This window comes from Oncorhynchus masou, chromosome 29 (assembly GCF_036934945.1).
Source record: "Oncorhynchus masou masou isolate Uvic2021 chromosome 29, UVic_Omas_1.1, whole genome shotgun sequence".
Classification (NCBI taxonomy): domain Eukaryota; kingdom Metazoa; phylum Chordata; class Actinopteri; order Salmoniformes; family Salmonidae; genus Oncorhynchus; species Oncorhynchus masou.
In genome coordinates, this window is record NC_088240.1 from 80,732,863 (window position 1) to 80,756,515 (window position 23,653).

Here is a 23,653-nt window from a genome sequence, read left to right on the forward strand (position 1 = left end):
TAGAGAGAGAATGTGGAAGAGAGAGAGAGAGAAAGGGAGAGTGTGGTGTGTGTGTTTGTGTATGTGTGTGCCTCACCTGTGGAGCAGCAGACATAAACTCTCAGTCTGAGGCAGCTGCGACCATGGTGATGAGTGGGTGTAGCTGTTTACACAAACAGAAAGATTCAAACATGCTACCAGCGTGCACACATGATGATGTCATTTAGGACACCACTAGAACTGACATAGTGGTACTCCTCACCCATGGTATGTGGTAGTATTGTACTGTAGCAGTAGTATAGTAGTTGTATTATATTAGTAGTAATATAGTATATAGTAATAATACCAATACACACAAATGTGTATTTCATAGTGGTATATGACAGTTGAAAAGAAGTTGTATATTAAAGATCTGGCAATATCTATACTCACAGGCATATTTATACTCCTGGCCCAAGTGGTAGCACGATAGTAGTATAGTAGTATATTCACATACGTAGTAATACTCCTGACCCATGTGGTAGTGGTAGTAGTATGATAGAAGTATAGTAGTATACTCACATATGTAGTAATACTCCTGGCCCATGTGGTAGTAGTATGATAGTAGTATAGTAGTATACTCACAGATGTGGTAATACTTCTGACCCATGTGGTAGTAGTATGATAGTAGTATAGTAGTATAGTCACCGATGTAGTAATACTCATGGCCCGCGTGGTAGCGGTAGTAGTATGATAGTAGTATAGTATAGTAGTATACTCCCAGATGTAGTAATACTCCTAGCACGCGTGGCATTGGTAGTAGTATGAGATAAGTATAGTATAGAGGTATACTCACAGATGTAGTAATACTCCTGGCCCATGTGGTAGCAGTGTGATAGTAGTATCGTAGTATACTTACAGATGCAGTAATACTCCTGACCCGCGTGGTAGTGGTAGTAGTAGTATAGTAGTATACTCACAGATGTAGTAATACTCCTGGCCCATGTGGTAGTAGTATGATACTAGTATAGCGGTATACTCACAGATGTAGTAATACCCATGACCCACATGGTAGTAGTATGATAGTAGTATAGTAGTATACACACAGATGTAGTAATACTCCTGGCCCACGTGGTAGTGGTAGTAGTATGGTAGTAGTATAGTAGTATACTCACAGATGTAGTAATACTCCTGGCCCACGCGGTAGTAGTATGATAGTAGTATAGTAGTATACACACAGATGTAGTAATACTCCTGGCCCACGTGGTAGTGGTAGTAGTATGGTAGTAGTATCGTAGTATACTCACATATGCAGTAATACTCCTGACCCACGTGGTAGTAGTATGATAGTAGTATAGTAGTATACTCACAGATGTAGTAATGGTCCTGACCCACGTGGTAGTGGTAGTAGTATGATAGTAGTATAGTAGTATACTCACAGATGTAGTAATACTCCTGGCCTATGTGGTAGTAGTATGATAGTAGTATAGTAGTATACTTACAGATGCAGTAATACTCCTGACCCACGTGGTAGTGGTAGTAGTATGATAGTAGTATAGTAGTATACTCACAGATGTAGTAATGGTCCTGACCCACGTGGTAGTGGTAGTAGTATGATAGTAGTATAGTAGTATACTCACAGATGTAGTAATACTCCTGGCCCATGTGGTAGTAGTATGATACTAGTATAGCGGTATACTCACAGATGTAGTAATACTCCTGGCCCATGTGGTAGTAGTATGATACTAGTATAGCGGTATACTCACAGATGTAGTAATACCCATGACCCACATGGTAGTAGTATGATAGTAGTATAGTAGTATACTCACAGATGTAGTAATACTCCTGACCCACGTGGTAGTGGTAGTAGTATGATAGTAGTATCGTAGTATACTCACATATGTAGTAATACTCCTGACCCACGTGGTAGTGGTAGTAGTATGATAGTGGTATAGTAGTATACTCACAGATGTAGTAATACTCCTGACTCACGTGGTAGTAGTATGATAGTAGTATAGTAGTATACTCACAGATGTAGTAATACTCCTGGCCCACGCGGTAGTGGTAGTAGTATGAGATAAGTATAGTATAGTAGTATACTCACAGATGTAGTAATACTCCTGACCCACATGGTAGTGGTAGTAGTATGATAGTTGTATAGTAGTATACTCACAGATGTAGTACTACTCCTGGCCCACGTGGTAGTGGTAATAGTATAGTAGTATGCTCACAGCTGTAGTAATACTCCTGACCCACGTGGTAGTGGTAGTAGTATAGTAATATGCTCACAGCTGTAGTAATACTCCTGACCCATGGGGTAGTGGTAGTAGTATAGTAGTATACTCACAGATGTAGTAACACTCCTGGCCCACGCGGTAGTGGTAGTAGTATGAGATATGTATAGTATAGTAGTATACTCACAGGCATAGTAATACTCCAGACCCACGTGGTAGTAGTATGATAGTAGTATAGTAGTATACTCACAGATGTAGTAATGGTCCTGACCCACGTGGTAGTGGTAGTAGTATGATAGTAGTATAGTAGTATACTCACAGATGTAGTAATACTCCTGACCCACGTGGTAGTGGTAGTAGTATGAGATAAGTATAGTATAGTAGTATACTCACAGATGTAGTAATACTCCTGACTCATGTGGTGGTGGTAGTAGTATAGTAGTATAGTCACAGATGTAGCAATACTCCTGGCCCACGTGGTAGTGGAAGTAGTATAGTAGTATACTCACAGATGTAGTAATACTCCTGACCCACGTGGTAGTGGTAGTAGTATGAGATAAGTATAGTATAGTAGTATACTCACAGATGTAGTAATACTCCTGACCCATGTGGTGGTGGTAGTAGTATAGTAGTATAGTCACAGATGTAGCAATACTCCTGGCCCACGTGGTAGTGGAAGTAGTATAGTAGTATGCTCACAGCTGTAGTAATACTCCTGACCCACGTGGTAGTGGTAGTAGTATAGTAGTATACTCACAGATGTAGTAATGCTCCTGACCCACGTGGTAGTGGTAGTAGTATAGTAGTATACTCACAGATGTAGTAATACTCCTGACCCACGTGGTAGTGGTAGTAGTATGATAGTAGTATAGTAGTATACTCACAGATGTAGTAATAATCCTGGCCTACAAGGTAGTAGTATCATGGTAGTATAGTAGTATACTCACAGATGTCGTAATACTCCTGACCCACGTGGTAGTGGTAGTAGTGTGATAGTAGTATACTCACAGCTGTAGTAATACTCCTGACCCATGTGGTCGTGGTAGTTGTATGATAGTAGTATACTCACAGCTGTAGTAATACTCCTGACCCACGTGGTAGTGGTAGTAGTATGATAGTAGTATACTCACAGCTGTAGTAATACTCCTGACCCACGTGGTAGTGGTAGTAGTATAGTAGTATACTCACAGATGTAGTACTACTCCTGGCCCACGTGGTAGTGGTAGTAGTATAGTAGTAAACTCACAGATGTAGTAATAATCCTGGCCCACGTGGTAGTAGTATCATAGTAGTATAGTAGTATACACACAGATGTCGTAATACTCCTGACCCACATGGTAGTGGTAGTAGTATGATAGTAGTATACTCACAGCTGTAGTAATACCCCTGACCCACGTGGTAGTGGTAGTAGTATAGTAGTATACTCACAGATGTAGTACTACTCCTGGCCCACGTGGTAGTGGTAATAGTATAGTAGTATGCTCACAGCTGTAGTAATACTCCTGACCCATGTGGTGGTGGTAGTAGTATAGTAGTGTATTCATAGATGTAGCAATACTCCTGGCCCACGTGGTAGTGGTAGTAGTATAGTAGTATACTCACAGATGTAGTAATACTCCTGGCCCACGTGGTAGTAGTATGGTAGTAGTAGTATAGTAGTACGCTCACAGCTGTAGTAATACTCCTGACCCACGTGGTAGTAGTAGTAGTATAGTAGTATACTCACAGATGTAGTAATACTCCTGGCCCATGTGGTAGTAGTATGATAGTAGTATAGTAGTATACTCACAGCTGTAGTAATACTCCTGACCCACGTGGTAGTAGTAGTAGTATAGTAGTATACTCACAGATGTAGTAATACTCCTGGCCCATGTGGTAGTAGTATGATAGTAGTATAGTAGTATACTCACATATGTAGTAATACTCCTGACCCACATGGTAGTGGTAGTAGTATGATAGTAGTATACTCACAGATGTAGCAATACTCCTGGCCCACGTGGTAGTGGTAGTAGTATAGTAGTATACTCACAGATGTAGTAATACTCCTGGCCCATGTGGTAGTAGTATGATAGTAGTATAGTAGTATACTCACAGATGTAGTAATACTCCTGACCCATGTGGTAGTGGTAGTAGTATGGTAGTAGTATGATAGTAGTATACTCACAGATGTCGTAATACTCCTGACCCACGTGGTAGTGGTAGTAGTATGATAGTAGTATGATAGTAGTATACTCACAGATGTAGTAATACTCCTGACCCACGTGGTAGTGGTAGTAGTATGGTAGTAGTATAGTAGTATACTCACAGATGTCGTAATACTCCTGACCCACGTGGTAGTGGTAGTAGTATAGTAGTATACTCACAGATGTAGTAATACTCCTGACCCATGTGTTAGTGGTAGTAGTATGATAGTAGTATGATAGTAGTATACTCACAGATGTCGTAATACTCCTGACCCACGTGGTAGTGGTAGTAGTATAGTAGTATACTCACAGATGTAGTAATACTCCTGACCCACGTGGTAGTGGTAGTAGTATGGTAGTAGTATGATAGTAGTATACTCACAGATGTAGTAATACTCCTGACCTACGTGGTAGTGGTAGTAGTATGGTAGTAGTATGATAGTAGTATACTCACAGATGTAGTAATACTCCTGACCCACGTGGTAGTGGTAGTAGTATAGTAGTATACTCACAGATGTAGTAATACTCCTGACCCACGTGGTAGTGGTAGTAGTATGATAGTAGTATGATAGTAGTATACTCACAGATGTAGTAATACTCCTGACCCACGTGGTAGTGGTAGTAGTATGATAGTAGTATGATAGTAGTATACTCACAGATGTCGTAATACTCCTGACCCACGTGGTAGTGGTAGTAGTATGGTAGTAGTATAGTAGTATACTCACAGATGTAGTAATACTCCTGACCCACGTGGTAGTGGTAGTAGTATGATAGTAGTATGATAGTAGTATACTCACAGATGTAGTAATACTCCTGACCCACGTGGTAGTGGTAGTAGTATGATAGTAGTATGATAGTAGTATACTCACAGATGTAGTAATACTCCTGACCCACGTGGTAGTGGTAGTAGTATAGTAGTAGTATGATAGTAGTATGATAGTAGTATACTCACAGATGTAGTAATACTCCTCACCCACGTGGTAGTGGTAGTAGTATGATAGTAGTATGATAGTAGTATACTCACAGATGTAGTAATACTCCTGACCCACGTGGAACTCGTAGCCCAGGGAGAAGGCGCTGTAGCGTTGGAACTTCTCTGAGAATTTGATTGGTGCGTGGGGGCGGTTACACTCCCACCTCTTGAAGCCCAACTGGGGGTCACATGTCCTGTAACCACGGTAGCTGACCATGTAGAGGATGTACTGCTCCCCGGTGCCCACCACGCGCTGGCTGTCATTGTAGTGGGGACAGTAGATGTCCAGGTAGTCGTTCACATTCACCTGCACCGTGTAGCCCTCCCTACGCAGACTGGAGAGACACAGCAGAGGAGAGGTGAGGCGTTAGGAGCAATCATCTAATCACTTAATCAGTATGTAAATCTATCAATCAACCAACCAATTAATCATTAAATGAACCAGCTGATTAACCAACCAATCAGCCAACCAATCATTCAATTAACCAATCTATTAATCAGTATGTGTATCTCCCCAAGCTGACTCTGGGCAGGGCTGTCACTGCTGGATTCTGTTGTCAAGTCAAAGTCAAGTGAAGTGTCATGTTTATAACCAGAGACACACTCTTCACTCTCTATCCTCATAACCAATCATTCCCTGTTACACAGTCTTGCCTCCTGACCAATCACACCCTGTTACACACAGTCCTGCCTCCTGACCAATCACAACCTGTTACAGAGTCCTGCCTTCTGACCAATCACACCCTGTTACACAGTCCTGCCTCCCGACCAATCACAACCTGTTACAGAGTCCTGCCTTCTGACCAATCACACCCTGTTACACAGTCCTGCCTCCCGACCAATCACACCCTGTTAATGTTAACCTGTTTTGGGTAGGGGGCAGCATTTTCAATTTTGGATAAATAGCGTGCCCAAACTGAACTGCCTCCTACTCTGTACCAGATCCTAATATATGCATACTATTATTAGTATTGGATAGAAAACACTCTGAAGTTTCTAAAACTGTTTGAATCATGTCTGTGAGTATAACAGAACTTATTTAGCAGTCAAAACCCTGAGGACAAACCATTCAGATGTTTTTTTAGGAACTGTCTTTTCAATATGTTTTCATGGGGAATCCAGAATTCTAATCAACTTTCCTGCAGTTCCTACCGCTTCTACTGGATGTCACCAGTTTGTAGAAATTGGTTGAGGTTTTTCCTTTGTGTAATGAAGAAGTACCATAGCTCAGAACGAACGTCACGTCATGTGTACCTTTTGATAGAGGCGCGTAACCAGAAAAGTAGCGTCAGTTAGTTTTGCTCCTGTATTGAACACAGATCATCCCATCTTCAATTTGATCGATTATATACGTTTAGAAATACCTAAAGTTGTATTACAAAAGTAGTTTTGGCAAAGTTTACAGGTAACTTTTGAGATATTTTGTAGCCAAAGGTAAGGCATGTTTTATATGTTATTTTTGCATTTTGTGATGTGCCTGCAGAGTTTAAATATGCTACTCTCATTGTTTACTGTTGTTCTATCATCAGATAATAGCATCTTATTCTTTCGCCGAAAAGCCTTTTTGAAATCTGACATGTTGGCTGGATTCACAATGAGTGTAGCGTTTATTGTGCTATCTTGCATGTGTAATTTAATGAAAGTTTGATTTTTATAGAAATGTATTTGAATTTGGCGCTCTGCATTTTCCCTGGCTATTGGCCATGTGGGACGCAAGCGTCCTGACCAATCACACCCTGTTAAACAGTCCTACCTCCTGACCAATCACACCCTGTTAAACAGTCAGGCCTCCTGACCAATCCCACACTGTTAAACAGTCCTGCCTCCTGACAGAGAGATCTCAGGCATGTGAGTGTGTGTTCACTACAAGTGATAGTGTGACTGACTGTGTTTTTGCTTGAGTTTGTGTCTCTGTTGTTGTCCCCTGATTGCAGATAAGTACATCCACAGCATACAGGATGTAAAGAGTGTGTGTGTAGAGAGAGGGAGAGAGAGTATGTGTAGGGAGAGAGAGAGAGGGAGAGAGAGTGTGTGGAGAGAGAGGGAGAGAGAGTATGTGTAGTGAGAGAGAGAGGGAGAGTTTTGCTGATGATCTGGTGCTTCTGTCACCAACCAAGGAGGGCCTACAGCAGCACCTAGATCTTATGCACAGATTCTGTCAGACCTGGGCCCTGACAGTAAATCTCAGTAAGACCAAAATAATGGTGTTCCAAAAAAGGTCCAGTCACCAGGACCACAAATACAAATTCCATCTAGACACTGTTGCCCTAGAGCACACAAAAAACTATACATACCTTGGCCTAAACATCAGCGCCACAGGTAACTTCCACAAAGCTGTGAACGATCTGAGAGACAAGGCAAGAAGGGCATTCTATGCCATCAAAAGGAACATAAATTTCAACATACCAATTAGGATTTGGCTAAAAATACTTGAATCAGTCATAGAGCCCATTGCCCTTTATGGTTGTGAGGTCTGGGGTCCGCTCACCAACCAAGACTTCACAAAATGGGACAAACACCAAATTGAGACTCTGCACGCAGAATTCTGCAAAAATATCCTCAGTGTACAACGTAGAACACCAAATAATGCATGCAGAGCAGAATTAGGCCGATACCCACTAATTATCAAAATTAAGCAGATCAAAAAGAGCAGTTAAATTCTATAACCACCTAAAAGGAAGCGATTCCCAAACCTTCCACAACAAAGCCATCACCTACAGAGAGATGAACCTGGAGAAGAGTCCCCTAAGCAAGCTGGTCCTGGGGCTCTGTTCACAAACACACCCTACAGAGCCCCATGACAGCAGCACAATTAGACCCAACCAAATCATGAGAAAACAAAAAGTTAATTACTTGACACATTGGAAAGAATTAACAAAAAAACAGAGCAAACTAGAATGCTATTTGGCCCTACACAGAGAGTACACAGCGGCAGAATACCTGACCACTGTGACTGACCAAAAATTAAGGAAAGCTTTGACTATGTACAGACTCAGCGAGCATAGCCTTGCTATTGAGAAAGGCCGCCGTAGGCAGACATGGCTCTCAAGAGAAGACAGGCTATGTGCTCACTGCCCACAAAATGAGGTGGAAACTGAGCTGCACTTCCTAACCTCCTGCCCAATGTATGACCATATTAGAGAGACATATTTCCCTCAGATTACACAGATCCACAAAGAATTCGAAAACAAATCCAATTTTGAAAAACTCCCATATCTACTGGGTGAAATTCCACAGTGTGCCATCAGAGCAGCAAGATTTGTGACCTGTTGCCACGAGAAAAGGGCAACCAGTGAAGAACACGCACCATTGTAAATACAACCCATATCTATGCGTATTTATTTTATCTTGTGTCCTTTACAATTTGTACATTGTAAAAACACTGTATATATGTACATAATATGACATTTGTAATGTCTTTATTGTTTTGAAACTTCTGTATGTGTGATGTCTACTGTTAATTTTTATTGTTTATTTCACTTTATATATTATATACCTTACTTGCTTTGGCAATGTTAACACATGTTTCCCATGCCAATAAAGCCCCTTGAATTGAATTGAATTGAGTATGTGTAGGGAGAGAGAGAGGGAGAGAGAGTGTGTAGAGAGAGGGAGAGAGAGTATGTGTAGGGAGAGAGAGAGGGAGAGAGAGGGAGAGAGAGTATGTGTAGGGAGAGAGAGAGGGAGAGAGAGTGTGTGGAGAGAGAGGGAGGTTAGAGAGAGTGTGGAGAGGGAGTAAGAGTGTGTGGAGAGAGAGGGAGAGAGAGCATGTGGAGAGAGAGGGAGAGGCAGAGAGAGAGTGTGGAGAGAGAGGGAGGTTAGAGAGAGAGTTTGGAGAGGGAATAAGTGTGTGGAGAGAGAGGGAGAGAGAGAGAGAGTGTGGAGAGGGAGTAAGAGTGTGAGGCGAGAGAGGGAGAGGGAGAGAGAGAGTGTGGAGAGAGGGAGAGAGAGAGAGAGGGAGAGAGAGAGGGAGAGGGAGAGTGAGAGAGTGTGGAGAGGGAGTAAGAGTGTGCGGAGAGAGGGAGAGAGGGAGAGAGAGAGAGTGTGGAGAGAGAGGGAGGTTAGAGAGAGAGTGTGGAGAGGGAGTAAGTGTGTGGAGAGAGAGGGATAGGGAGAGAGAGTGTGGAGAGGGAGTAAGAGTGTGAGGAGAGAGAGAGAGGGAGAGAGAGAGTGTGTGGAGAGAGAGGGAGGAGAGAGAGAGGATAGAGAGAGAGAGTTTTGAGAGAGAAATTTAGAGAGACTGTTGCCTAGAGCAAACAAAAACTAGACACACCTTGGCCTAAACATCAACACCACAGGTAACTTCCACAAAGCTGTGAATGATCTGAGAGACTAGGCAAGAAGGACATTTTACGCCATCAAAAGGAACGTACAATTCGACATACCAATGAGGATCTGGCTCAAAAAAACTGCCCTTTATGGTTGTGAAGTCTGGGGTCCGCTCACCAACCAAGAATTCACAAAATGGGACAAACATCAAATCGGGACTCTGCATGCAGAATTCTGCAAAAATGACAATGTAAAACATCAAATAATGCATACAGAGCAGAATAAGGCCAATACCCACTAATTATCAAAATCCAGGAAAGAGACGTTAAATTCTACAACCACCTAAAAGGAAGCGATTCCCAAACCTTCCATAACGAAGCCATCACCCACAGAGAGATAAACCTGGAGAAGAGTCCCCTAAGCAAGCTGGTCCTGGGGCTCTGTTCACAAACACAAACACACCCCACAGAGCCCCAGGACAGCAGCACAATTAGACCCAACCAAATCATGAGAAAACAAAAAGATAATTACTTGATACAATGGAAAGAATTAACAAAAACACAGAGCAAACTAGAATGCTATTTGGCCCTAAACAGAGAGTACACAGTGGCAGAATACCTGACCACTGTGACTGACCCAAACTTAGAGAAAGCTTTGACTATGTACAGACTCAGTGAGTATAGCCTTGCTATTGAGAAAGGCCGCCGTAGACAGACCTGGCTCTCAAGAGAAGACAGGCTATGTGCTCACTGCCCACAAAATGAGGTGGAAACTGAGCTGCACTTCCTAACCTCCTGCCAAATGTATGACCATATTAGAGACACATATTTACCTCCGATTACACAGATCAACAAAGAATTCAAAAACAAACCTAATTTTGATAAACTCCCATATCTACTGGGTGAAATTCCACAGTGTGCCATCACATTAGCAAGATTTGTGACCTGTTGCCATGAGAAAAGGGCAACCAGTGAAGAACAAACACCATTGTAAATACAACCCATATTTGTGTTGATTTATTTTCCCTTTTGTACTTTAACCATTTGCAAATAATATATATATATAATATGACATTTGAAATGTATTCATTCTTCTGTGAGTGTAATGTTTACTGTTCATTTTTATTGGTTATTTCACGTTTGTTTACTATCTACTTCACTTGCTTTGGCAATGTGAACACATGTTTCTCATGCCAATAAAGCCCCTAAATTGAAAGTGAAATTGAATTAAGTGTGTGTAGGGAGAGGTATTGAATTGATTATGAATTGAATTGAGTGTGTGTAAACAGAGGTATTGAATTGATTATGAATTGAATTGAGTGTGTGTAGGGAGAGGTATTGAATTGATTATGAATTGAATTGAGTGTGTGTAGACAGAGGTATTGAATTGATTATGAATTGAATTAAGAGTGTGTACTCAGAGGTATTGAATTGATTATGAATTGAATTGAGTGTGTGTAGGGAGAGGTATTGAATTGATTATGAATTGAATTGAGTGTGTGTAGACAGAGGTATTGAATTGATTATGAATTGAATTAAGTGTGTGTAGACAGAGGTATTGAATTGATTATGAATTGAATTGAGTGTGTGTAGGGAGAGGTATTGAATTGATTATGAATTGAATTGAGTGTGTGTAGACAGAGGCATTGAATTGATTATGAATTGAATTAAGTGTGTGTAGGGAGAGGTATTGAATTGATTATGAATTGCATTGAGTGTGTGTAGACAGAGGTATTGAATTGATGTTGAATTGAATTGAGTGTGTGTAGAGAGATTGAGGTACAGAGAGAGTGTGTGAGGAGAGAGAGGTATTGAAGAGGAACAGAGCCAGACTCAAGGACCCCAGGGTCACAAACTATCTTTCAGAGTGTCAGAGGAGCTCTGGACCCTACAAACACACACACACACACACACACACACACACACACACACAAACACACACACACACACACACACACGCACACGCACACGCACACACATACACACACACACACACAGTGTCAGAGGAGCTCTGGACCCCCCCACCCCCCCTCCCACACACACACACACACACCACTTGCCCCTATATACCCACACCTCATATATCAACGTTAACACAACGTCGCACACACATCACATGTCAACGTTCAAGCGACGTTCCCCAAGCTCATACAGTGCCTTGCGAAAGTATTCGGCCCCTTTGAACTTTGCGACCTTTTGCCACATTTCAGGCTTCAAACATAAAGATATAAAACTGTATTTTTTTGTGAAGAATCAACAACAAGTGGGACACAATCATGAAGTGGAACAACATTTATTGGATATTTCAAACTTTTTAACAAATCATTAGTCATTTAGGTCAACATTGGATCATTCAGAGATCCTCACTGAACTTCTGGAGAGAGTTTGCTGCACTGAAAGTAAAGGGGCTGAATAATTTTGCACGTCCAATTTTTCAGTTTTTGATTTGTTAACAAAGTTTGAAATATCCAATAAATGTCGTTCCACTTCATGATTGTGTCCCACTTGTTGTTGATTCTTCACAAAAAAATACAGTTTTATATCTTTATGTTTGAAGCCTGAAATGAGGCAAAAGGTCGCAAAGTTCAAGGGGGCGAATACTTTCGCGAGGCACCCCTAAATCAGCATCACCCCTAAAAAGACTCTGGCTGACAGGGAGAGGTGGGCCGTTTGTGTGTGTGTGTGTGTGTGTGTGTGTGTGTGTATATGTGTGTGTATGTGTGACAGGGAGGAGATGGATTCATCCTTGACATGAAAAGCTCTTATTTTTCTCCTCAGCTCTAAAACAAGCCCCTCCCTGTCCGTGTAACAGTGAGAAGCTGCACAGTTCTAAATCACACACACACACACACACACACACACACACACACACACACACACACACACACACACACACACACACACACACACACACACACACACACACACACACACACACACACAGAAACACAGAAACACATAAAGGCCACATGAATTCACAAGGGGGCAGCAGAGTGACAGTGTAATCTTCAGCTCCCCTCCTCTCCATCTCGCTTCTATTTCACCTCTCTCCATTACTCTCCCCTCCTTCTCTCCATTACTCTCCCCTCCATCTCTCCATTACTCTCCCCTCTTTCTCTCCATTACTCTCCCCTCATTCTCTCCATTACTCTCCCCTCCATCTCTCCAGTACTCTCCCCTCCTTCACTCCATTACTCTCCCCTCCTTCTCTCCATTAATCTCCCCTCCATCTCTCCATTACTCTCCCCTCCATCTCTCCATTACTCTCCCCTCCTTCTCTCCATTACTCTCCCCTCCATCTCTCCATTATTCTCCCCTCCTTCACTCCATTACTCTCCCCTCCTTCTCTCCATTACCCCCCTCCTTCACTCCATTACTACCCCCTCCATCTCTCCATTACTCTCCCCTCCTTCTCTCCATTACTCTCCCCTCATTCTCTCCATTACTCTCCCCTCCTTCTCCATTACTCTCCCTTCCATCTCTCCATTACTCTCCCCTCCATCTCTCCATTACTCTCCCCTCCATCTCTCCATTACTCTCCTCTCCATCTCTCCATTACTCTCCCCTCCTTCTCTCCATTACGCTCCCCTCGTTCTCTCCATTACTCTCCACTCGTTCTCTCCATTACTCTCCCCTCGTTATCTCCATTACTCTCCCCTCCATCTCTCCATTACTCTCCCCTCCATCTCTCCATTACTCTCCCCTCCATTTCTCCATTACTCTCCCCTCCATCTCTCCATTAATCTCCCCTCCATCTCTCCATTACTCTCCCCTCGTTCTCTCCATTACTCTCCCCTCGTTCTCTCTATTACCCCCCCTTCTCTCCATTACTCTCCCCTCCTTCTCTCTCTCTCCACCACTCTCCCCTCCATCTCTCTCTCCATCGCTCTCCCCTCCATCTCTCTCTCTCCATTACTCTCCCCTCCTTCTCTCTTTCTCCACCACTCTCCCCTCCCCTCCATCTCTCCCTCTCCACCACTCTCCCCTCCATCTCTCCATTACTCTCCCCTCCATCTCTCCATTACTCTCCCCTCCATCTCTCCATTACTCTCCCCTCCATCTCTCCATTAATCTCCCCTCCATCTCTCCATTACTCTCCCCTCGTTCTCTCCATTACTCTCCCCTCCATCTCTCCATTACTCTCACCTCCTTCTCTCCATTACTCTCCCCTCCATCTCTCTATTACTCTCCCCTCCTTCTCTCCATTACTCTCCCCTCCATCTCTCCATTACTCTCCCCTTCTCTCCATTACTCTCACCTCCTTCTCTCCATTACTCTCCCCTCCATCTCTCTATTACTCTCCCCTCCATCTCTCCATTACTCTCCCCTTCTCTCCATTACTCTCACCTCCTTCTCTCCATTACTCTCCCCTCCATCTCTCCATTACTCTCCCCTCCATCTCTCCATTAATCTCCCCTCCATCTCTCCATTACTCTCCCCTCGTTCTCTCCATTACTCTCCCCTCCATCTCTCCATTACTCTCCCCTTCTCTCCATTACTCTCACCTCCTTCTCTCCATTACTCTCCCCTCCATCTCTCTATTACTCTCCCCTCCTTCTCTCCATTACTCTCCCCTCCATCTCTCCATTACTCTCCCCTTCTCTCCATTACTCTCACCTCCTTCTCTCCATTACTCTCCCCTCCATCTCTCCATTACTCTCCCTCCATCTCTCCATTAATCTCCCCTCCATCTCTCCATTACTCTCCCCTCGTTCTCTCCATTACTCTCCCCTCCATCTCTCCATTACTCTCCCCTTCTCTCCATTACTCTCACCTCCTTCTCTCCATTACTCTCCCCTCCATCTCTCTATTACTCTCCCCTCCTTCTCTCCATTACTCTCCCCTCCATCTCTCCATTACTCTCCCCTTCTCTCCATTACTCTCACCTCCTTCTCTCCATTACTCTCCCCTCCATCTCTCTATTACTCTCCCCTCCATCTCTCCATTACTCTCCCCTTCTCTCCATTACTCTCACCTCCTTCTCTCCATTACTCTCCCCTCCATCTCTCCATTACTCTCCCCTCCATCTCTCCATTAATCTCCCCTCCATCTCTCCATTACTCTCCCCTCCATCTCTCTATTACTCTCCCCTCCTTCTCTCCATTACTCTCCCCTCGTTCTCTCTATTACCCCCCCTTCTCTCCATTACTCTCCCCTCCTTCTCTCTCTCTCCATTACTCTCCCCTCCTTCTCTCTCTCTCCACCACTCTCCCCTCCATCTCTCTCTCTCTCCATTACTCTCCCCTCCTTCTCTCTTTCTCCACCACTCTCCCCTCCCCTCCATCTCTCCCTCTCCACCACTCTCCCCTCCATCTCTCTCTCTCTCTCCATCACTCTCCCCTCCATCTCTCTCTCTCCACCACTCTCCCCTCCATCTCTCTCTCTCTCCATCACTCTCCCCTCCTTCTCAATTCAATTCAATTCAATTCAAGGGCTTTATTGGCATGTGAAACATGTGTTAACATTGCCAAAGCAAGTGAGGTAGATAATATATAAAGTGAAATAAACAATAAAAATTAACAGTAAACATTACACATACAGAAGTTTCAAAACAATAAAGACATTACAAATGTCATATTGTATATATATATACAGTGTTTTAACAATTTACAAATGGTTTCTTCCCCCTCATCTCCCTCCCCCTCTCTCATACTCTCTCTCCATCTTTCTTCCCCCCACCCTCTCTCTCTCTCTCTCTCTCTCCCTCTCCATATCACTCTCTCAGTTCTAGGTCACGTCTCCAGGGAGATTATTATTCAATTATTAAATGCTGCTCCAACATCTCCCTCTCTCTCCATCACTCCTTCACGCTTCCTCTCCATCCCTCCCTAATCTCCTCTTTTCCTTCATTAATGCCTCCTCCTTCAGTCCTCTTCTCCTCCTTTCCCTTTCTATCCCTCTCTCTCTCATGTATATGAGGGGAGAAGATACACACCTCCCTCCCATCCTCTGTTCTCTTACACTCTCTCTCCCCTTCTCATTGTTTTTCACGTTACATCACTTCGTTCCCTCCAGTACTCTTGCAGTTCTGAGAGGAAGAAAAAAAAATCATAAAACGCTTCAAGGGAACTATATTTATACAGAGTGAGGAAAGGAGAGAGGGAGGAAATAGAGTGGTAAAGGGTTGTTGCACCAGGGAGCCATGGATGCAAATGTAGTGAGAGCACAGAGGGAGAGAGAGAGAGAGAGAGAGAGAGAGAGAGAGAATGAGAGAGAGAGAGAGAGCACAGAGAGAGAGAGCTCAGAGAGAGAGAGAGCACAGAGAGAGAGAGAGAGAAAGAGAGAGAGAGAATGAGAGAGAGAGAATGAGAGAGAGCTCAGAGAGAGAGAGAGAGAATGAGAGAGAGAGAGAGCACAGAGAGAGAGAGAGCACAGAGAGAGAGAGAGAGAGCACAGAGAGAGAGAGAGAGAGAATGAGAGAGAGAGAGCACAGAGAGAGAGAGCTCAGAGAGAGAGAGAGAGCTCAGAGAGAGAGAGAGAGAGAGAAAGAGAGAGAGAGAATGAGAGAGAGAGAATGAGAGAGAGAGCACAGAGAGAGAGAGAGCTCAGAGAGACAGAGAGAGCACAGAGAGAGAGAGAGCACAGAGAGAGAGAGAGAGAGAATGAGAGAGAGAGAGTGAGAGAGAGAGAGAGAGAGAGAGAGAGAGAGAGAGAGAGAGAATGAGAGAGGGAAAGAAAGATGAGAGCGAGAGCAGAGAGAGCGAGAGAAAGAAAGATAGAGAGAGAGAGCAGAGGGAGATGGCCTACAGTAATCTGATGAAGGATCATTTCACATCTCAGATAAAAGGATGCTCTGTGATTCTTCTTGCACTTGTATATGCATGTGTGTAATGAGCCAAGCGTTTGTATTTGATATTTAGTTGATCAAAACACACAGTGTCTGCCAGTAGAGGAAGGGGAGAGAAAATGAGAGAAGGTGTGTAGAGGAGAGAAGGAGAGTAGAGGAGAGAAGGAAAGGAGAGAAGGAGAGTAGAGGGAAGAAGGAGAGGAGAGAAGGAGAGTAGAGTAGAGAAGTAGAGGAGAAAGGAGAGTAGAGGAGAGAAGGAGAGTAGAGGAGAAAAGGAGAGGAGAGGAGAGGAGAGGAGAGAGGGAGATTTTAAAATCAAACTGTACTGGAGGGAAGAGGGGAATAAGAGTCAAACATGTACACAGAGGAGAGAGAGGGAGTCATGAACAATTTCTAGCCTATGGAAGCAGGCATAGACAGAGAGAGAGAAGAGTGACTGACAGTCTCCTGCAGAAAAGCAGAGAGGAGATAGAATGAAGAGAGAGAGAGGGAGTAGAGGCTGACAGAGAGGAGATAGAATGAAGAGAGAGAGAGGGAGTAGAGGCTGACAGAGAGGAGATAGAATGAAGAGAGAGAGGGAGTAGAGGCTGACAGAGAGGAGATAGAATGAAGAGAGAGAGAGGGAGTAGAGACTGACAGAGAGGAGATAGAATGAAGAGAGAGAGAGGGAGTAGAGGCTGACAGAGAGGAGATAGAATGAAGAGAGAGAGAGGGAGTAGAGGTTGACAGAGAGGAGATAGAATGAAGAGAGAGGGAGCAGAGGCTGACACAGAGGAGATAGAATGAAGAGAGAGGGAGGGAGTAGAGGCTGACAGAGAGGAGATAGAATGAAGAGAGAGAGAGGGAGTAGAGACTGACAGAGAGGAGATAGAATGAAGAGAGAGAGAGAGGGAGTAGAGGCTGACAGAGAGGAGATAGAATGAAGAGAGAGAGAGGGAGTAGAGGCTGACAGAGAGGAGATAGAATGAAGAGAGAGAGAGAGAGAGAGAGAGGGAGTAGAGGCTGACAGAGAGGAGATTGAATGGAGAGAGAGGGAGTAGAGGCTGACAGAGAGGAGATAGAATGAAGAGAGAGAGGGGGAGTAGAGGCTGACAGAGAGGAGATAGAATGAAGAGAGAGAGAGAGAGGGAGTAGAGGCTGACAGAGAGGAGATTGAAATGAGAGAGAGGGAGTAGAGACTGACAGAGAGGAGATAGAATGAAGAGAGAGGGAGTAGAGGCTGACACAGAGGAGATAGAATGAAGAGGGAGAGAGGGAGTAGAGGCTGACAGAGAGGAGATAGAATGAGGGGAGAGAGAGGGAGTAGAGGCTGACACAGAGGCAATAGAATGAAGAGAGAGAGAGGGAGTAGGGGCTGACAGAGAGGAGATAGAATGAAGAGAGAGGGAGTAGAGGCTGACACAGAGGAGATAGAATGAAGAGGGAGAGAGGGAGTAGAGGCTGACAGAGAGGAGATAGAATGAAGAGAGAGAGAGGGAGTAGGGGCTGACAGAGAGGAGATAGAATGAAGATAGAGGGAGGGAGTAGAGGCTGACAGAGAGGAGATAGAGAGTAGTATTTTCACTTTATATATTATCTACCTCACTTGCTTTGGCAATGTTAACACGTTTCCCATGCCAATAAAGCACTTGAATTGAATTGAATTGAATAGCCAGGGTTCAACTCTGCTGAGCTGGGACACTAGGGATGGAGGGAACGAGGGAGAGAGAGAAATGGAATTGAATTGAGAGGGAGCGAGAGGGGGAGAGAGAGAGATAGAGTGGGAGAGAGAATGAGTGAATGAGTGAGTGAGTGAATGAGTGAATGAGTGAGTGAGTGAGTGAGTGGGAGAGAGAGAGCGGGAGAGGGAGGAAAGGGGGTAGATATGAACAATCAGCCACAAACTCAAATCCCTGGGGATGCTAACACACACACACACACACACACACACACACACACACACACACACACACACACAGGTGTCAGCTGCGGAGGTAAAGGTGGTGTATGACACTTGGGTACAGGAATCCAAACTTGCTCTCTCTCAGGACAAGAGGAATAATGTTTTTGACACATCCCCAAAACCCAGATTGAGGCTTTGATTAAATGTGTGCCTCAGTGAATAGATCTCAGACAGTATCAATGAGCCACTCACATGGACAGACAGGGAAAAGAGACATTTCTGTTTTCTCCTCCCTCCATCCCATCTCTCTGTTCACTCTCTCTGTTCCCTCTCTCTCTCCATCTGTTCCACCTCTGTCTGTCTGGCAGAGGAGAGACAGTGAGCTGGACGTATTAAATGAGAGCTGTGTGTGTGTGTGTGTGTGTGTGTGTGTGTGTGAGAGAGAGAGAGAGAGAGAGAGAGAGAGAGATAGAGAGGGAGAGAGGGATCTTCTACTCCCTTCTCTCAGTCTCTAAATTCAATTCAAGGGGCTATATTGGCATGGGTAACATGTGTTAACATTGCCAAAGCAAGTAAGGTAGATAATATATAAAGTGAAATAAACAACAAAAATTAACAGTAGACATCACACATACAGAAGTTTCAAAACAATAAAGACATTACAAATGTCATATTATATATATATACAGTGTTTTTACAATGTACAAATGGTAAAGGACACAAGATAAAATAAATAAGCATAGATATGGGTTGTATTTACAATGGTGTTTGTTCTTCACAGGTTGCCCTTTTCTCGTGGCAACAGGTCACAAATCTTGCTGCTCTGATGGCACACTGTGGAATTTCACCCAGTAGATATGGGAGTTTTTCAAACTTGGATTTGTTTTCGAATTCTTTGTGGATCTGTGTAATCTGAGGGAAATATGTCTCTCTAATATGGTCATACATTGGGCAGGAGGTTAGGAAGTGCAGCTCAGTTTCCACCTCATTTTGTGGGCAGTGAGCACATAGCCTGTCTTCTCTTGAGAGCCATGTCTGCCTACGGCGGCCTTTCTCAATAGCAAGGCTATGCTCGCTGAGTCTGTACATAGTCAAAGCTTTCCTTAATTTTGGGTCAGTCACAGTGGTCAGGTATTCTGCCGCTGTGTACTCTCTGTGTAGGGCCAAATAGCATTCTAGTTTGCTCTGTTTTTTTGTTAATTCTTTCCAATGTTACAAGTAATTATCTTTTTGTTTTCTCATGATTTGGTTGGGTATCTCTCTCTCTCCCTCTTCCTCTCTCGCTCCTCCCATTCCTTTATCTTCCCCTCCCTTCTCTCAGTCTCTCTCCCTCTTCCTCTCTCGCTCCTCCCATTCCTTTATCTTCTCCTCCCTTCTCTCAGTCTCTCTCTCCCTCTTCCTCTCTCGCTCCTCCCATTCCTTTATCTTCTCCTTCCTTTTATCAGTCTCTCTCTCCATCTTCCTCTCTCGCTCCTCCCATTCCTTTATCTTCTCCTCCCTTCTCTCAGTCTGTCTCCCCATGTCCCTCTCGTTTTCCTTCTCTCTCTTTTTGCCCCCATGAATGGAGGGATAATATAGTTTCTCTATCTGTGTCCTTCTTCACCTCCTTCCTCACTCCTCCTCTATCACTCACGTTCAACCTTATCAACATCACTCTTTCCTTCACACTCCATCTCTCCCTCTATCCCGCTCTACCTCTTTACTTCAATTTCCATCTCTCCCTCTATCCCGCTCTACCTCCTTACTTCACAATCCATCTCTCCCTCTACCTCTTTCCTTCACACTCCATCTCTCCCTCTATCCCCTCTACCTCTTTCCTTCACACTCCATCTCTCCCTCTACCTCTTTCCTTCACACTCCATCTCTCACACTACCTCTTTCCTTCACACTCCATCTCTCCCTCTATCCCCTCTACCTCTTTCCTTCACACTCCATATCTCCCTCTATCACCCTCTACCTCCTTCCTTCACACTCCATCTCTCCCTCTACCTCTTTCCTTCACACTCCATCTCTCCCTCTACCTCTTTCATTCACACTCCATTTCTCCCTCTATACCCTCTACCTCTTTCCTTCACACTCCATCTCTCCCTCTACCTCTTTCCTTCACACTCCATCTCTCCCTCTATCCCCCTCTACCACTTTCCTTCACACTCCATCTCTCCCTCTATCCCCCTCTACCTCTTTACTTCAAACTCCATCTCTCCCTCTATCCCCTCTACCTCTTTCCTTCACACTCCATCTCTCCCTCTATCCCCTCTACCTCTTTCCTTCACACTCCATATCTCCCTCTATCACCCTCTACCTCCTTCCTTCACACTCCATCTCTCCCTCTACCTCTTTCCTTCACACTCCATCTCTCCCTCTACCTCTTTCATTCACACTCCATTTCTCCCTCTATACCCTCTACCTCTTTCCTTCACACTCCATCTCTCCCTCTACCTCTTTCCTTCACACTCCATCTCTCCCTCTATCCCCCTCTACCACTGTCCTTCACACTCCATCTCTTCCTCTATCCCCTCTACCTCTTTCCTTCACACTCCATCTCTCCCTCTATCCCCTCTACCTCTTTCCTTCACACTCCATCTCTTCCTCTATCCCCTCTACCTCTTTCCTTCACACTCCATCTCTCATTCTATCCCCTCTATCTCTATCCTTCACACTCCATATCTCCCTCTATCCCCCTCTACCTCTTTCCTTCACACTCCATCTCTCCCTCTATCCCCCTCTACCTCTTTCCTTCACACTCCATCTCTACCTCTTTCCTTCACAATCCATCTCTCCCTCTATCCCCCCTCTACCTCTTTCCTTCACACTCCATCTCTCCCTCTATCCCCTCTACCTCTTCCCTTCACACTCCATCTCTCCCTCTATCCCCTCTACCTCTTTCCTTCACACTCCATCTCTCCCTCTATCCCCTCTATCTCTTTCCTTCACAATCCATCTCTCCCTCTACCTCTTTCCTTCACACTCCATCTCTCCCTCTATCCCACTCTACCTCGTTCCTTCACACTCCATCTCTCCCTCTATCCTCCCTCTACCTCTTTACTTCACACTCCATCTCTTCCTCTATCCCTTCTACCTCTTTCCTTCACACTCCATCTCTCCCTCTACCCCCTCTACCTCTTTCCTTCACACTCCATTTCTCCCTCTATCCCCTCTACCTCTTTCCTTCACACTCCATCTGTCCCTCTATCCCCCTCTACCTCTTTCCTTCACACTCCATCTCTCCCTCTATCCCCCTCTACCTCTTTCCTTCACACTCCATCTCTACCTCTTTCCTTCACAATCCATCTCTCCCTCTATCCCCCTCTACCTCTTTCCTTCACACTCCATCTCTCCCTCTATCCCCTCTACCTCTTCCCTTCACACTCCATCTCTCCCTCTATCCCCCTCTACCTATTTCCTTCAAACTCCATCTCTCCCTCTATCCCATCTATCTCTATCCTTCACACTCCATCTCTCCCTCTATCCCCTCTACCTCTTTCCTTCACACTCCATCTCTCCCTCTATCCCCTCTATCTCTTTCCTTCACAATCCATCTCTCCCTCTACCTCTTTCCTTCACACTCCATCTCTCCCTCTATCCCACTCTACCTCGTTCCTTCACACTCCATCTCTCCCTCTATCCCCCTCTACCTCTTTCCTTCACACTCCATCTCTCCCTCTACCCCCTCTACCTCTTTCCTTCACACTCCATTTCTCCCTCTATCCCCCTCTACCTCTTTCCTTCACACTCCATCTCTCCCTCTACCCCCTCTACCTCTTTCCTTCACACTCCATCTCTCCCTCTACCCCCTCTACCTCTTTCCTTCACACTCCATCTCTCCCTCTATCCCCCTCTACCTCTTTCCTTCACACTCCATCTCTCCCTCTACCCCCTCTACCTCGTTCCTTCACACTCCATCTCTCCCTCTATCCCCCTCTACCTCTTTCCTTCACACTCCATCTCTCCCTCTACCACCTCTACCTCTTTCCTTCACACTCCATTTCTCCCTCTATCCCCTCTACCTCTTTCCTTCACACTCCATTTCTCCCTCTATCCCCCTCTACCTCTTTCCTTCACACTCCATTTCTCCCTCTATCCCCCTCTACCTCTTTCCTTCACACTCCATCTCTCCCTCTATCCCCTCTACCTCTTTCCTTCACACTCCATCTCTCCCTCTATCCCCTCTACCTCTTTCCTTCACACTCCATCTCTCCCTCTATCCCCTCTATCTCTTTCCTTCACAATCCATCTCTCCCTCTACCTCTTTCCTTCACACTCCATCTCTCCCTCTATCCCACTCTACCTCGTTCCTTCACACTCCATCTCTCCCTCTATCCTCCCTCTACCTCTTTACTTCACACTCCATCTCTTCCTCTATCCCTTCTACCTCTTTCCTTCACACTCCATCTCTCCCTCTACCCCCTCTACCTCTTTCCTTCACACTCCATTTCTCCCTCTATCCCCTCTACCTCTTTCCTTCACACTCCATCTGTCCCTCTATCCCCCTCTACCTCTTTCCTTCACACTCCATCTCTCCCTCTATCCCCCTCTACCTCTTTCCTTCACACTCCATCTCTACCTCTTTCCTTCACAATCCATCTCTCCCTCTATCCCCCCTCTACCTCTTTCCTTCACACTCCATCTCTCCCTCTATCCCCTCTACCTCTTCCCTTCACACTCCATCTCTCCCTCTATCCCCCTCTACCTATTTCCTTCAAACTCCATCTCTCCCTCTATCCCATCTATCTCTATCCTTCACACTCCATCTCTCCCTCTATCCCCTCTACCTCTTTCCTTCACACTCCATCTCTCCCTCTATCCCCTCTATCTCTTTCCTTCACAATCCATCTCTCCCTCTACCTCTTTCCTTCACACTCCATCTCTCCCTCTATCCCACTCTACCTCGTTCCTTCACACTCCATCTCTCCCTCTATCCCCCTCTACCTCTTTCCTTCACACTCCATCTCTCCCTCTACCCCCTCTACCTCTTTCCTTCACACTCCATTTCTCCCTCTATCCCCCTCTACCTCTTTCCTTCACACTCCATCTCTCCCTCTACCCCCTCTACCTCTTTCCTTCACACTCCATCTCTCCCTCTACCCCCTCTACCTCTTTCCTTCACACTCCATCTCTCCCTCTATCCCCCTCTACCTCTTTCCTTCACACTCCATCTCTCCCTCTACCCCCTCTACCTCGTTCCTTCACACTCCATCTCTCCCTCTATCCCCCTCTACCTCTTTCCTTCACACTCCATCTCTCCCTCTACCACCTCTACCTCTTTCCTTCACACTCCATTTCTCCCTCTATCCCCTCTACCTCTTTCCTTCACACTCCATTTCTCCCTCTATCCCCCTCTACCTCTTTCCTTCACACTCCATTTCTC

The 23,653-nt window shown here is 44.9% G+C and overlaps 1 protein-coding gene across 1 annotated transcript in view; it reads right to left on the reverse strand.

Moving 5' to 3' along the window:
• Positions 1 to 23,653, reverse strand: part of LOC135520719 (ephrin-A3-like) — a 205,047-nt gene that overhangs the window by 62,345 nt on the left and 119,049 nt on the right. The window contains exons 2-3 of the mRNA XM_064946478.1: positions 5,400 to 5,683; positions 77 to 142 (exon numbers count right to left, since the gene is read on the reverse strand). Coding sequence (XP_064802550.1) covers positions 77 to 142; positions 5,400 to 5,683 — 350 coding nt within the window. The remainder of the gene's footprint in view (positions 1 to 76; positions 143 to 5,399; positions 5,684 to 23,653) is intronic.